Source organism: Myxine glutinosa, chromosome 5 (assembly GCF_964187855.1).
Source record: "Myxine glutinosa chromosome 5, kmMyxGlut1.1, whole genome shotgun sequence".
NCBI classification, from domain to species: domain Eukaryota; kingdom Metazoa; phylum Chordata; class Myxini; order Myxiniformes; family Myxinidae; genus Myxine; species Myxine glutinosa.
Genome location: NC_136265.1, coordinates 173,509,888 through 173,524,123, shown reverse-complemented (window position 1 = coordinate 173,524,123; position 14,236 = coordinate 173,509,888). Strand labels below are relative to the sequence as shown.

The 14,236-nt window shown below is 43.0% G+C and overlaps 2 protein-coding genes across 2 annotated transcripts in view; one reads left to right on the top strand and one right to left on the bottom strand.

Moving 5' to 3' along the window:
* Positions 1–10,586, bottom strand: part of DTD1 (D-aminoacyl-tRNA deacylase 1) — a 903,613-nt gene extending 893,027 nt beyond the window's left edge. Inside the window, exon 1 of the mRNA XM_078779101.1 lies at positions 10,458–10,586. Coding sequence (XP_078635227.1) covers positions 10,458–10,512 — 55 coding nt within the window. The 5' untranslated portion in view covers positions 10,513–10,586. The remainder of the gene's footprint in view (positions 1–10,457) is intronic.
* LOC137426716 (voltage-gated delayed rectifier potassium channel KCNH1) overlaps positions 1–14,236 on the top strand; it is a 112,234-nt gene that overhangs the window by 31,465 nt on the left and 66,533 nt on the right. The window lies entirely within an intron of this gene.

Below are 14,236 nucleotides of genomic sequence, written 5' to 3'. Positions count from 1 at the left end.
TGTGAACTGCTTTACCCACAGATGGAGAGTTTGGCTGGGAAATGGAATTATTGAAGGGGAGCTATTCTTAATTGATTCGGTGCAATGGAGTGTCATTCTAATGGAAGACAAGGCCTTACTCTAAAACACATAATAAGATATAAGCTACTGAACAAGGGTTTTATCGTGTCCTGCAATGCGGTGTTTATGGAATTAACTACCGAGACGCCCTTTTTATCTTTACACAACTCCGGAGGCAGGAGGGGCCATATCCAAACAATGTTCATCACCATTTCCAATACAATACAACACAATCAAAAAAATGAAATCCTCATATCCGCAACACTGCACCCTCCTCCTCTTAGGCACGACCCGGGCCTACAACTTTTATTTAGTGTGACACGTAGTTGTAGTTCCCTCTACTTTTAACCTGACCCTGAGTGCGACAGTTTTAAAACATAAATAAATATGTCCCGCTGCTCCATTGCACCCTGCCTAACAGACTCACGCCCACAGCTAACCGAATTGCGGAATGGTCTTCAAACTACACACTGACGGTGGGGAGCATTATTTACAGTTGACACTACTTTTATTTACAAGACTAACCCAGGACCTGTGATTGTTCTTTGTGGGGGGGAGACAGTCTGCTCTGCATCAATGCACCATGAAAGCACCCAAAACGCACCAAAACACCCTCAAGCACCCATCGGTGCAGTCACCATAGTTCATCAATAAAAATAAATCAACAACCCCTAACCCTGCAGGTGGTCTCTTGCTCTTCGGCTCCCTCTGCTGGCTATCTACTTTCTTCCAGATGTCACTTTCTTTGCTGGCGGCCTATTTGTATGACAATAAAATGCACCCAACGTGTCCCTTTTATTTATTTATGGCCCACCAGGCCGACTACTGTGGTTCACCTGTGGGGCATCGGTGCCCTGTGGCCAAGGTCCGCCAGCAAGATTTCGGGCCCTCATGGCCGGTTCCAGCAGAGGGGCCACGCCCCAACCCATGGGGCCCATAAGTGGTGCTCGGCCACAGACATGTGGTCCATAATGTGGTGCATAGATGCAGACAGCTGGTTCTGGGAGTTCCGGGCGCACAATGGCGGACTCACGCACGCTCCCCTCGGCGCCCAATGGCGCACAGGTCATGTGGGAGACAAAAGGGGGACATGACAGATGAGCGAGGGGTAAGGTCACAAGGGTACACATCAATAAGGCAATGCAAGGTGAAATGCGTACAGAGGGCGAAGTGAGAAAGCTCGTCCCTACCGTACGTCACCCCCCTGTCACCTACACTACCCTTGCACTTACCCCATATGTACAAAATCTACACATTTACAAATTCGTCGCTACTGTCACGTCTTCCCCATATTTCTTCAATACCAAATTCGTCACCACAATCCCTCTAGCCAAAATTTTCCATCACCCAATTCATCATCAACCCTCATAAGGAGGAAGAGATGGAACATCAAGCACAATGTCACACCCACATCATGATGCGTCTCACAATCCAAAACATTTGCACATAAAAAATAATCAAAACATGGCATGGTGTGGAGGTACGTCATCTCAGGTGAGTGGATGCAGATGGTGCGAGGAGACTTCATCCTAACTACTTTCTAAATGACTTTAACACACTTTACACTACCCGGGGTCTCTCCCTGCCAATCCATTGGCCAACTTACACAATGGGTTCTAAAAACCAATTCACATTGACCAAACTGTGGTGCTTCTCAATTTGGGGTCTCACTCCCCCGATTCATCTCCCGGTGCCCTTGCACAATTTCGGGGCTGGGTCGTGTAGCTCTCCCAGCTTGTCTACCCACCTGCACACCTCCACCACTGTAGTTGCCACCCGAGCTTACCTAGCTCCTCACCCTAACCTATCTAATTGGGGAAGGCCCCTCCTGGCTCTGTCACCCCTCGGTGCCCTCTGGCACTGGGCTACCCGGGTCCGTCCTCCGGATCCTCGGGCCCCATCCACAACTACTCTACCGGCTCCCAGAGCCCACCTGCGGCCTCACCTGGCCGACATCCTCACAGTGGTGGAGTGCCCAAACCAACTACACACACTAACAGGCTACACGCCCAGCCATTTCCACAACACTAATGCACCCATCCAAACATCATTCTTCCACCCGCACCACAGATGCCAATATCCAACCACAATTTACCTATACCCTCTACCTAACACTTACACTACCCGCCCCGGGTATCCGTGATGGGGGTCCACTCTTCCCCCATTCACACCTTCGCACCATCCACTCCACTCCATATTTTCCACCATACTCACTCCACGACCATCCATTCCAAGACTCCATATATTCCACACTCCATGTCTTCTACACAACCATTTATTCCATACACCTGTTGGTGCACACCTGTGCACTCACACCTGGTGCCACCTGCACCCTCCTTCTCTTCCTGGACCATTTGGTCAGCACAATATGCAATCACCACTACTCCCTCATACACTGCTCCATACACCTGTCCAGTTGCACACCTGTGCAATCACACCTGTTCACCATACACTTTTCACAATACACTTCTATACACTTCCAACACTCACACGGCATCATCTCATCTAACTACTCCCCTCTGAAACTTGCGCTTCCCCGTCGCCCCTTACATTATTGCGCTCCCACGTCATTATCATCCACTCTAATCTACCTGCGTCCCCACTACAGGTATCATTGTCACTAATTAATCTTAACGTTACCTAATGTCAATCTCTAGGGCCCTACACATTATCCAAACCCTCCCTCGGCGAGCTTACACTGCCATAAACCCCATAACACTAGTGCTCCTTTGCCCCCCCGTCTGTGAGGGATGACAGAGTTGCCATCCCACCACATCGGGGGCGTTCCACTACCAATTTTGCTCACCAAATTTCAGCCAATCAAAAATTTGCCAATCACTCTACCAATCCTCTGCCAATCATCACTCTGCCAATCCTTTGCCAATCATCAAATTTTGTTTTTCTAATTTCGGGTCCAGACCACTATCCTCATCATTACAGTCTACTTACTAATGCCTCTCGGTGCGCCAATTCACTTCCACAGCCCGGCTTCGTAAAGCCGAGCAATGAATGCGGGCTGTTTGGTGCCAGCGGCTGGATACGTCCCACATTCGGTGCAGGGACGGGGGCTTACCCGGGCCGAGATCCCACGCACCACCTCGGCATGGAGCCATCCAATTGCCCGATCTCGACCTGCCGGAACGTCTCAACAAAAGGGGGTCGCCATGACGACCCTATCGGGCTGCCCGTTCCGCCTAGCGGAGCACGGACGCGGCCGTTCCAAGCGCGGCCCAGCGTGGATCACGTACGGCGGTCCTTTCGAACCCGCCGTGGTTCGGATACCCGCTGGTCCTCGCGGCACGCGAAACCCGGCACGCACCGAGGGCCCGATTCGGCTATAAGTCACTCTAACCTCTAACCCGGTTACCGTCGATGCCTCACCTGCATGCTTACACCCCGCAGCCCGTTCCTTGCTCATACACCCAGCTGTTCCCATGCTCCTCGTCATTGCACCTTCTCTTCCACACCCAGGTACACTCATTCCGCTCACAGACTTGGTCACACACCTGACCACCGAACACCTTGGCACACATTCGTCGTTCGCACACCTCACCAACACACCTCTTCGCGCCCCCTCCTCGGTCACCTCCTCTGTGACAATCACAGGTGTGCTCTCACTCGCACACCCAACCACGTGCCTTACGACCAATTCCAGCGTGCATTCCCATACGCGCTCTACCATTCCAGGTGTGCATCCCTCCATTCTAGGTGTACATCCTCGCTCACCTGTCACAACCAACTCACGCTCCGTGTCACTCTCACTACTTTCATTACCACCCTTGACAGCGCACTCACCCTTACTCTCGACAGCGCACTCTTTCCTCACGCACCTGTCCGTTACACACCTTTCTTGCGCACCCTCTTGCGCACACTCTCCTGTTACATCCTCTGTAACACTCACCACAGGCGTGCATTCTCCCTTACTCTTGACAGCGCGCTCTTTCCCCATGCACCCGTCCGTTACACACCTTTATCGAGCATCCTCTTGCGCACACTCTCTCGTTACTTCCTCCGTAACACTCCCCACTCCGCGCTTCCATGTGCCCCCTCACACACGCGCTACGACCGCCTCACTCTCGACAGCACACTCACTCCTTGGCACGCACTTTTTCCTCACACACCCCAGAGTCAGACATTCTCACACACCTCCTCTTTCGCACACCAGACCTGTCGCACACTTCACCAACGGCCTCTCACGAACACCCGGGTCCAAAGCAACCCCCAAGCCGACTGAAGCTCCCCTCACATCATCTACATTTCCACGTATATCGCCACTCACCTTGGCACCTCGTCTCCGCACCTCTTCGCCACCTGCAAACTCTTTATTTGGTTAGTGAGCACATCATCACGATTTGAGCACCAACCTTGTACATATTCCATCACCTCCTCCTGTATTTCTCTTTTAGTTTCTGTCCGTCTCTTTTTAATTTCACTCACCTCTTCTTCCACTTCCTCTAATTTCTGCTTCACCTCTTTTATTTCCCGGTGCGTCTCCTCAAGTTCGTCCTCTAAGGCTATCTTGACCGTCTCTATGTGTGTCCTCACCTGCCGGTCCTTCGTCTCCATTATCTCTGTCACCTCGTCCAACCTCGTTGTCAGTCCCTCACGTACCATCTGACATTGCCTCTGTGTCGCTATTAAGTCATTTTTGATTTCTTTTTGTGTCGCTTTCAACCCTCCTAATACCGCAGTGTTCCTTTGAACCTGCTCCACTAACTCCGTCTGTCCCTCTGTCAGCTGTTCCACCTCCTCCGTCAGGTCCTCTATGCCCTCTTGTAACTTTGCTGTCCCATTTCTCACCTCTTTCTCCATACGCTTTTCACCTCGCTTTACCTCCTCGCGTATCCCCGAGACCTCCTCACTTACACCTCGTCGTATCTCCTCTTTCATCTCCTCCATCTCTTTTGTAGATGCCACCCTCATCTGTCCCAATTCATCCCTCTGAGCATCCAATTTACTTTCCAACCCGATTTTCACCTCCTCTATCTGGTTCCCCATCTGTTCGATTTCCCGGGCGGATTGCTCCCCTATTGCCCGCAATTTGTCTTCCATCCTATTTTCTAGCTCCTCTAACCCATTTTTCACCCCCTCTATCTGATTCTCCTGGGCAGCCATTCTATTTTCCACCCCCATTAACCCATGCTTCACCCCCTCTATCCCATTGTCTAATCCCTCAAATTTCTTGTCTAAACCCTCAAATTTCTTGTCTAAACCCTCAAATTTCTTGTCTAAACCCTTAAAATTATTGTCTAACCCCTCACCGGTACCCCTCGCTTCGTCCCTCATTACCCCCAATTGCTCACTCTGAGCCCTCGCTTCGTCCCTCATTACCCTGTAGAAGAATTTATAGCTGAGAGACTCACAGGACTCCAATGACCGGACACAGGTTTACAAAAGGTCTGGTTTATTAACTGGTTATTCACTTCATTCCATTTACCAAATAATACCGCATAATATAATGGATCAGGTTAACTCTTTTCCAATGTCCTTCTCGTTCGGCTGATGTTCCTCTGCCACTCCCGTTGGTCAGAGCTTCTGTTAGCAGCTTCTCCCGACTCCACGTTTGCTCTCGTTTATATGACATCAACTGGACTTAATCCCCTCTCCGCTAATGCCCCGAGGTCATGCATGTACCAAGTCCTGGTATCAGCTCGCTCCCCTCCTGTTGTGAGTTCTGTTTACCAAACGATAGGGGGGTGCTTCAGCCAGGGGCTGTGACCAGGTGGACAAGAGATTATCATGTTCGGGCGCATTCCTGACTCATTTACAAACTCGTCTTTCACAGAGTTTGCATGTAAAATGTATCTGCTTTGTTACCAGGTTAATTAATAAGTTACCAGTGCCAATTAATAAGTTACACTGAGTTACACTTCCACAATTCCCTCATCTTTTTGTTTTTTGTTTATATTAACCATTAATCTAAACATCAATATAAGTAAACAATCAATCACTACAAGTAAACATCATTACAAGTATAAGTAAATAATCAATCACTTTGGTAATCAAATTCCCTTGGGCATACACCGTCATCCTGCAAGAATCACAAAACATTTCGTTGGTCATTGACTCCTTCCATATCGTTCAATCTATTGCATTTGCATCACAAATATATTTTCAAAACAACACTTCACCATCACCAAGATACAACAATTTCACTTCATTTTCAAGTTTTGTAAAGCATCTGCACCATCTGGTAAAAAACGTTTGCCTCCACACAAATGTTGACTTTGTTTGAAAGGAAGGGCTGATCACTTGTGTTTGAATCCTGGTATGAAACATTTTCTCCTAATGTCTTCATAGCTCCTGCACTACTTCGTGTAGGATTTCGCTGTTGTGGTAACATTGCGGAGTCATAGACTGACCCTGCTCTCCTTGTAGCATTCTTGCCACTTTTTGCTGTAAACCATAGTAATTCCTGAACACGGCCTTCACCCAGTTGTAGTCGACTTGCCTCCTCCCTCATTGTGAGTGGGCAGCAAGTATTGGTGTGACGTTGATTGGCCAGCAAGATGTGGAACAGGGATGCCGGATGCATCCACAATGATGTTGGGACCATGGTGTTCAGGTCATTCATGGTCCTTACCAGGAGCAACCAGCAGAATCGTGCACAGCTGTTGTGACAAGGGCACAGCCGTTTTTGCAGCTCCATGCTGGTTCCCCGGACGTTGGTGAAGTAATAACATATGTCCCCGCATTTCACAGAGGTTGCAGGTAAAATGTCGTTGTCCTGCAACTTCTGATGTGGTGAATGTTCGAAGCCTTCGAACAAGAGTAAGTGATCGCCTTTCTTTCATATGTTGCAGTGTGATCCAGGCAAATGGTCACATAAATTTCCTTGGTGAAGGTAAGCATTCATCTCCTAGTTACATGGGAGAATGTCTTCATCATTCTTTGAGAAAGAGGGTGTATGCCACGGTTAACTTCATTTTTTAGCCACAAATTTTCTTTCTCGAACTTCTTCCCAATTCCGTTAGCAATCCCTCCAAAATGTGATCTCGTCTTATCCTTATGCTCAGTCACATCTGAATCTGCTTTCCGCACACACTGGATCAGATAGGGTACATCTTACCATGAAATCAGCATAATCATGTATATCTTCCGACAGTTTCACATTCAACAATTTGTTGTTTTTCCTTAACACAAATGTTATATTCATTTATATGCGTCACACAAATAATATTCAATCAGGTATGTATTTTATTACTAAACTAAGAATAGCATTGTATATGATTACAATCACAAACGGGAATACCTAATTCCCAACAACAATTTTTTCCAAACCAACAAATTAAACATAATGTATTATTACCATAATTCCTCTCCACTTTTTCTTTTCCCTCTTTTTCCTAACAGTGTGTCACTCGTGGTGATATGAGTTCACTGATATTGTAATTGACACAACTCATAACATTGTCGTTATGCCATTATCTTAATTCTACTGTTTCATTTGCAACATCACTTGATTTAATCTTTTAATCTCAGTATTTATGTCGCCATAAAAGTCTTCCTTTTCTGGTTCCACATTTCTTTCCTCATTTGTCACTTCATGCGTTATCATCGTGTTGTTGGTTACCTTATTCAAACACACCGTCACTAAGGCTTTCAAGCAAGCCACCACTAAAACAATTGCCAATATAACTACTAAACCAACAAACAAGTCTGCTACTCCTTGTATATATTCATACCTATGACATAGTTATATGTCGATGACATTTAACATTATATACCAAACTAACAAGCTTCCTAAAAGGTAAATAAAGAAAATCCCTTAATATGTAACATAATCAGATTATTTGTCTTGCCCTGATCCCCCTATCTCCCGGGGTTGAACTCAATCCCCTGATCATGAGTGTAGTTGTGATACATTTTTCACTCATATTGTATTAATATCAGCAGGTAATTGTATGTCATGTAGGCAAATAAATGTCACTATCCCAAGTAGGAATATCACATGTTGAAAATGTAATGTTTATCAATGCAAGGGGTGTTAAAATGTAATTCAAATGACTGTAAATCACGACTATTATTTATCTACCACTGAATGTTCTGCTGGGCTGCTAGGTGCAGCCTCATTTTCTGTGGGATCGTCCACCTTAGCCCCATGTGCTTGTTTGCAATGAGGGGCATGAATCCAACTTTCTATTTTGGGTCCATATTTTTTCTATTCTTATCAATCTCCTATGGTTTATCATTTCGTTCCAAGATACCGCAACCAAAGGTTTTAACCAAAGCTCTACCAAACTATTTCCAATTTGAACAAAAAATGCCAGTGAAACAATGATTCGAAGAATTAACTTCAAGGGGTCAATGAATTTATTCTATAGCCAGATCTAATTTTCCCATCCAATAGTTTGCCTTGCCACATGTCATATTATAACACCTTAATAAACCTTCGAAAAATGTTTCCCATCTCAACAAATTTCCTTTTTTTTTTTTCAAATAGCCATGTGTAACTTACGTATTTAACTACAATTTCCTCTCAATTTGTTTGGCCTAACTGGCCGCAAAAGTGGCTGCCAGCATGCAGTACCGTTTTTTATCTACCAAGGAAGTGTTCCACACAAGACCTCTACCAAAATGTTGTTTGTAAAAAACAAATCTGGGATTTCTGATTACATGGATGCACACTCTCAGGACATTTTCAGGCTGCTGTTAACAATCCACTACGATAACTTAATTCCTTTACCCACAATCAAATAATTAGTACAAATTGAGGATATTATCCCTATCACATTCTTTTATAGATTCATTATGTTGGATCTAATTTTTTCCCAATAATTTTCCACTGCTGTAAGGCGGAACAATAGCTCTCATAAGTCTTAGTAATATCGTACTTAATTTGCCCAGCAGCGAATAATTTATTTACTATCCTTTCTCATCTGTTAACCAGTGACTTTGTTTAAACTCCAGAACTGAAAACCCACAATAGTTCAAACCAGCAAAATTTTCTTTACTATTTTCCCATATCATCTATGCCTAAAACACATCCATACATACAGCACAATTTATATGCTGATAAAATTCAAGTTTATATATATAAAAATCCGTGAGCAGAGTACTCTGGGAAGTCAGTGTAAGACCTCTCCCAAATTTGGCTAATTTTGTACTCCCACATTTTTTGTACTCCCACATTGTGTACTCCCACATTGGAACTATCTATTTTCAGACAAGGCACACTGTCGGTGTCAACAATCTTGTAAGATTGATACACAAAAACACACACACACATGCATTATGCATATTTGTTTGCGTTGGAACCATTATTTACAGATCAGATGGGTGTCAATTTTATTTCAATTTCATAAAATTTGTCAATCAAATTAAAATGCTTATACACAAATAAACTAAAAGTCTATTCTTAGAAAACCCCTATGATGTCACATTGAAATTACCCTTTCAGTTCCCACCATAATTTATCCAAATTTGACTACACACCCATTTGCATGTTAGTCGACCACTGACCTATCAATCATGCGGAACACTAGTCCGACATTCCCACCTGATCATCATGTGACCCTTGTCCCTTGGTTTCAAAAATTTGCAAAGCAATTGTTCCAACTTTGTAAATTTAAAATTGTGTGCCCAACATAAAAGATCCAATTTCGGCATGTGATCAATTAATTACTAATTTGCTTACAAGCAAAAGAAAAAATGAATAATTCTTGCTCCGAAAACTTTTCAGACCCAAGAATCATCGACAGTTATTCATGTTTGTCCAGTAATCGAATCTGTTGAGGCCAATCATCATTTGGGATTTGCAGCAATGAAGGCCTAATCATTGTCTGAGGTATCGGTCAGCACTGGTACCCTTGATCTTGGTTTACCCTATTAACTTGTCTTCCTTTTGGTATACGGACATCCTCTTTTCCAATGTCCCATCCGTCCACACTTGAAACACCGGTTTCTGTCGTTGTCTGATCTGTGCACCTGTGCATTTGTATTGCTGGGCTGCATCTCTACATCCCTGAGTTGCCACTGCAATCTCTCGTTGTCTCCTGAAACACGAAAAAATTCTCTGTACCGTCCTTTTTGGGGAGACAACTGGAAATCAGATGGGACAACTGTCCCTTTCATTCCTAATTTCGAGGGCAGTTGTGCATTTGTCTCCTCCACTGTATCCTGTATCCTTTTTATTTTAAGTTCTAGATCCGTTATCCGTTCTTGCTGTTCCCGTTGTCTGGATTCACCATCCCAAAGATGGAATGCAAGCCAGTCTACCGTTAGATTCTGTCTCTTCCTGGCTTTCAATCTTTGTTCCAATCTTTCCAATCGACTTCGCTCAAATGTACCATCTCTTGGAAACTCCTCATCATGTCCCTTTGTCCACAAATACCAATTCTCGACCTGCCTTATAGCTTCTGCACCATAACGGTCGTACATATGATGTGTACAAGTACCTTTTTGTGGAATCTCTGGTTGTCCTTGTGTATTCTTGCAGGCTCCATTTCCCATTCTGCCTTTTATCAAAGTAGCGTTGGATGTGTTGTAGTTTGTTCCTCTAAAGCTTCACTCGTACCTCCAGGAAGGTTCTCCACCTGTTCACACGGTGATTTCCAGAGAATCTCCCTCAGCTGTGGCTTTTGCACAATCCAATCTCACAGATCAGTATTTGCAGATGAGCCGGAGGGTCAGTATGAAATGGGTGAATCCTCAGGTGTCCGCTCTGTTGACGGGGAAATCACACAATGGTAACCGCACATATATATCTGTATATAAACTCACCACCTTGCTCAATTTTCCCAGGTTGTCCCCACATTGTTAATATCTCGCAAAGATATCAAAGCTTCTTTCTTGAGACCGCATTTTCATCAATCAAACAATCAATATATTCAATTCAATTTATTCAGTTCAATTTATTCAATTAAATTCAGTCAATTAGATTCAATCAATTAACAATTCAATCAATTATTCAATTTCAATTAATTCATCAATATTCATCAATAAATCAAATTAATCATTTTGGATGACTCCTTGCATAAGCCCTTTCCCCAATGATGTCAGGACAGGTCCATCCATTGACTGAGATCGAATCTCATCGGTCGTCACCTCTGGTTCGTACCTCATGTTAATTGATGAATCACCGTCCTGTCCTAGGGTCATATCTGACATATTTCCCCATTTTGCCTGGTCTCCACAAATTTTCTTTGCAACCACTAAAGGCAACTCATCCTTCATTCGTGAGACAGCCAAAATGGATGGCAGATATTAAAGTTCTTTGGGAAAAATATCTCATCATTTTTCTTTTAATAGTACCCAAATCTCTTGGCAATATAAATTTCGTAAAACTCCTGAAATAAGACTGTAAAATTCCTTCAATCATGCTAAATTTGGAAACTCCATCGCTTGTAACACCCAATTTATCCCATAGGGCTTGAAAGTTCTTTCCCAAGTTCATGCAATCATTCTGCATTTGAACCCTATGATATCATTCATAATAATCATCATGATTTTATCGTCATGGTCCTATCATAATCATCTATTTAAAACGAACATTTCCTTTATCACCACAGCTATGTGGTATAATCAACAATAGAATAAAACTGTACATAGCAACAGGCTACCTCATGGCCACTTAGTATACCTATTGACAATAAGTCATAACAATATCGAATAATCATTGAACAATTCAAAAATCGCTTCCACTGCTCCAGCCGCAGCATTCGTCATTTTGTCTGCTCGTCCGCATGACCAAAACGAAATAAAGGGAGCTCAACCATTACACAGCGCTTTTAATGGTGCATGCCATAGAAACTCAACGCAATTTCGACTCGGCCAGAAAACGAGCAAATTTTGCAGGATGTTAACTGGAATTAGTCGTGAAAATATATCCAAAATACTCAAAAAATAGACACCCACAAAAATAAACAACAAACCCAAACAAACCCAAGGTCGACCCTCTTACACAGTAAATTACATCATTTCAGCATCGTATTGATTGCTGAAATATTCCAGGGTTTATACACACCTTAAAAGAGGTATGCGTGGTGTTGCCCCCTCCCACGTTTATTCCAGGGTTTATACACACCTTAAAAGAGGTATGCGTGGTGTTGCCCCCTCCCACTTTTAATTCCTCATTAAATTCCTCATTAAATTACTTATTAAATTACTCATTAAATTACTCATTAAATTACTCATTAAATTACTCATTAAATTACTTATTAAATTACTCATTAAATTACTCATTAAATTACTCATTAAATTACTCATTAAATTACTCATTAAATTACTTATTAAATTAACTTACATAGTTTCAGCATTGTATTGATTGCTGAAATATTCCAGGGTTTATACACACCTTAAAAGAGGTATGCGTGGTGTTGCCCCCTCCCACGTTTATTCCAGGGTTTATACACACCTTAAAAGAGGTATGCGTGGTGTTGCCCCCTCCCACTTTTAATTACTCATTACATCGTTTCCATTTAAAAAAACATCGCTTTTACTGCTCCAGTCGCAGCATTTGTCACTTTGTTTGCTCATCCGCATGACCAAAACGAAATAAAGGGAGCTCAACCATTACACAGCGCTTTTAATGGCGCATGCCATAGAAACTCAACGCAATTTCGACTCGGCCAGCAAACGAGCAAATTGTGCAGGATGTTAACTGGAATTAGTCGTGAAAAATATATCCAAAATACACAAAAATACACAAAAATACACCCCCACACAAATAAACAACATTTATTCCGTTCAACAGAACAAACATTTCCTCTATCATGACATGCATGTCTTCAAAATTATATGACCAAGAGAAAAAGTAAAATTAATTAAAAACTGCGGGCAGTGATGATCCGGGGACCATACCGCTCCATCCTGATTGGACGAGTGCGTGCTAGAGTCGTTAACAACGACAGTCCAGATCCGATTGTTCAAAATTTCAACTCAATCGATCGAAAAATGAACGCAGGGATGCATTTTAAAGGTGCAGTGGCACTAACTGAGTTGCCACGAATATGGCCACGAAATTGCCAATATGGCCATCACAAAATATTTTCCTTAATCAATTGGCTCATAGCATAACCAATCTGTAAGTATTTCATCCGAAGATGTATTTCTGAGGACTTTTAATTAAATAAGTCATTTATAAATCAACGAGTTAATTTATTAAATGATTAATCAATAAATCAATATTTTCCTTGACAGCCACATCACTTGGTCAGTGTCATGTCCAAATATCAGCTTCCTTACTCAAAAGGTGCCTGAGTTAATGTAATGTAATTACTGTAATAAGATTACTGCAATTACTGTAATGATTACTGTAATTACTGTAATTACCGGAACTGTAATTACTGTAATTACCTCAGGTAATTACTGTAATGTAATTGCTGTAATTTAATAAGAAATGTTATTAATTAAATAAGTACTTCTATAATCGCTCATAATTAAATAACTCGTGAATTCTTATCCGGTTTATTTAACATTTGAGTGTCCCCAAAACGTTGGAGCAAAACGTTGCAACAACGAAAGTGAAACGTTGTGGCGACGTTGTGGAAACGTCAGCAAAACCCAACATTTGAATGTTCCCAAAACGTTGGAGCAAAACGTTGCAACAACGAAAGTGAAACGTTGTAGCGACGTTGTGGAAACGTCAGCAAAACCCAACATTTGAATGTTCCCAAAACGTTGGAGCAAAACGTTGCAACAACGAAAGTGAAACGTTGTGGCGACGTTGTGGAAACGTTAGCACAACCCAACATTTGAATGTTCCCAAAACGTTGGAGCAAAACGTTGCAACAACGAAAGTAAAACGTTGTAGCGACGTTGTGGAAACGTTAGCAAAACCCAACATTTAAATGTTCACAAAACGTTGGAGCAAAACGTTGCAACAACGAAAGTGAAACGTTGTGGCGACGTTGTGGAAACGTCAGCAAAACCCAACATTTAAATGTTCACAAAACGTTGGAGCAAAACGTTGCAACAACGAAAGTGAAACGTTGTGGCGACGTTGTGGAAACGTCAGCAAAACCCAACATTTAAATGTTCACAAAACGTTGGAGCAAAACGTTGCAACAACGAAAGTGAAACGTTGTGGCGACGTTGTGGAAACGTCAGCAAAACCCAACATTTAAATGTTCACAAAACGTTGGAGCAAAACGTTGCAACAACGAAAGTGAAACGTTGTGGCGACGTTGTGGAAACGTCAGCAAAACCCAACATTTAAATGTTCACAAAACGTTGG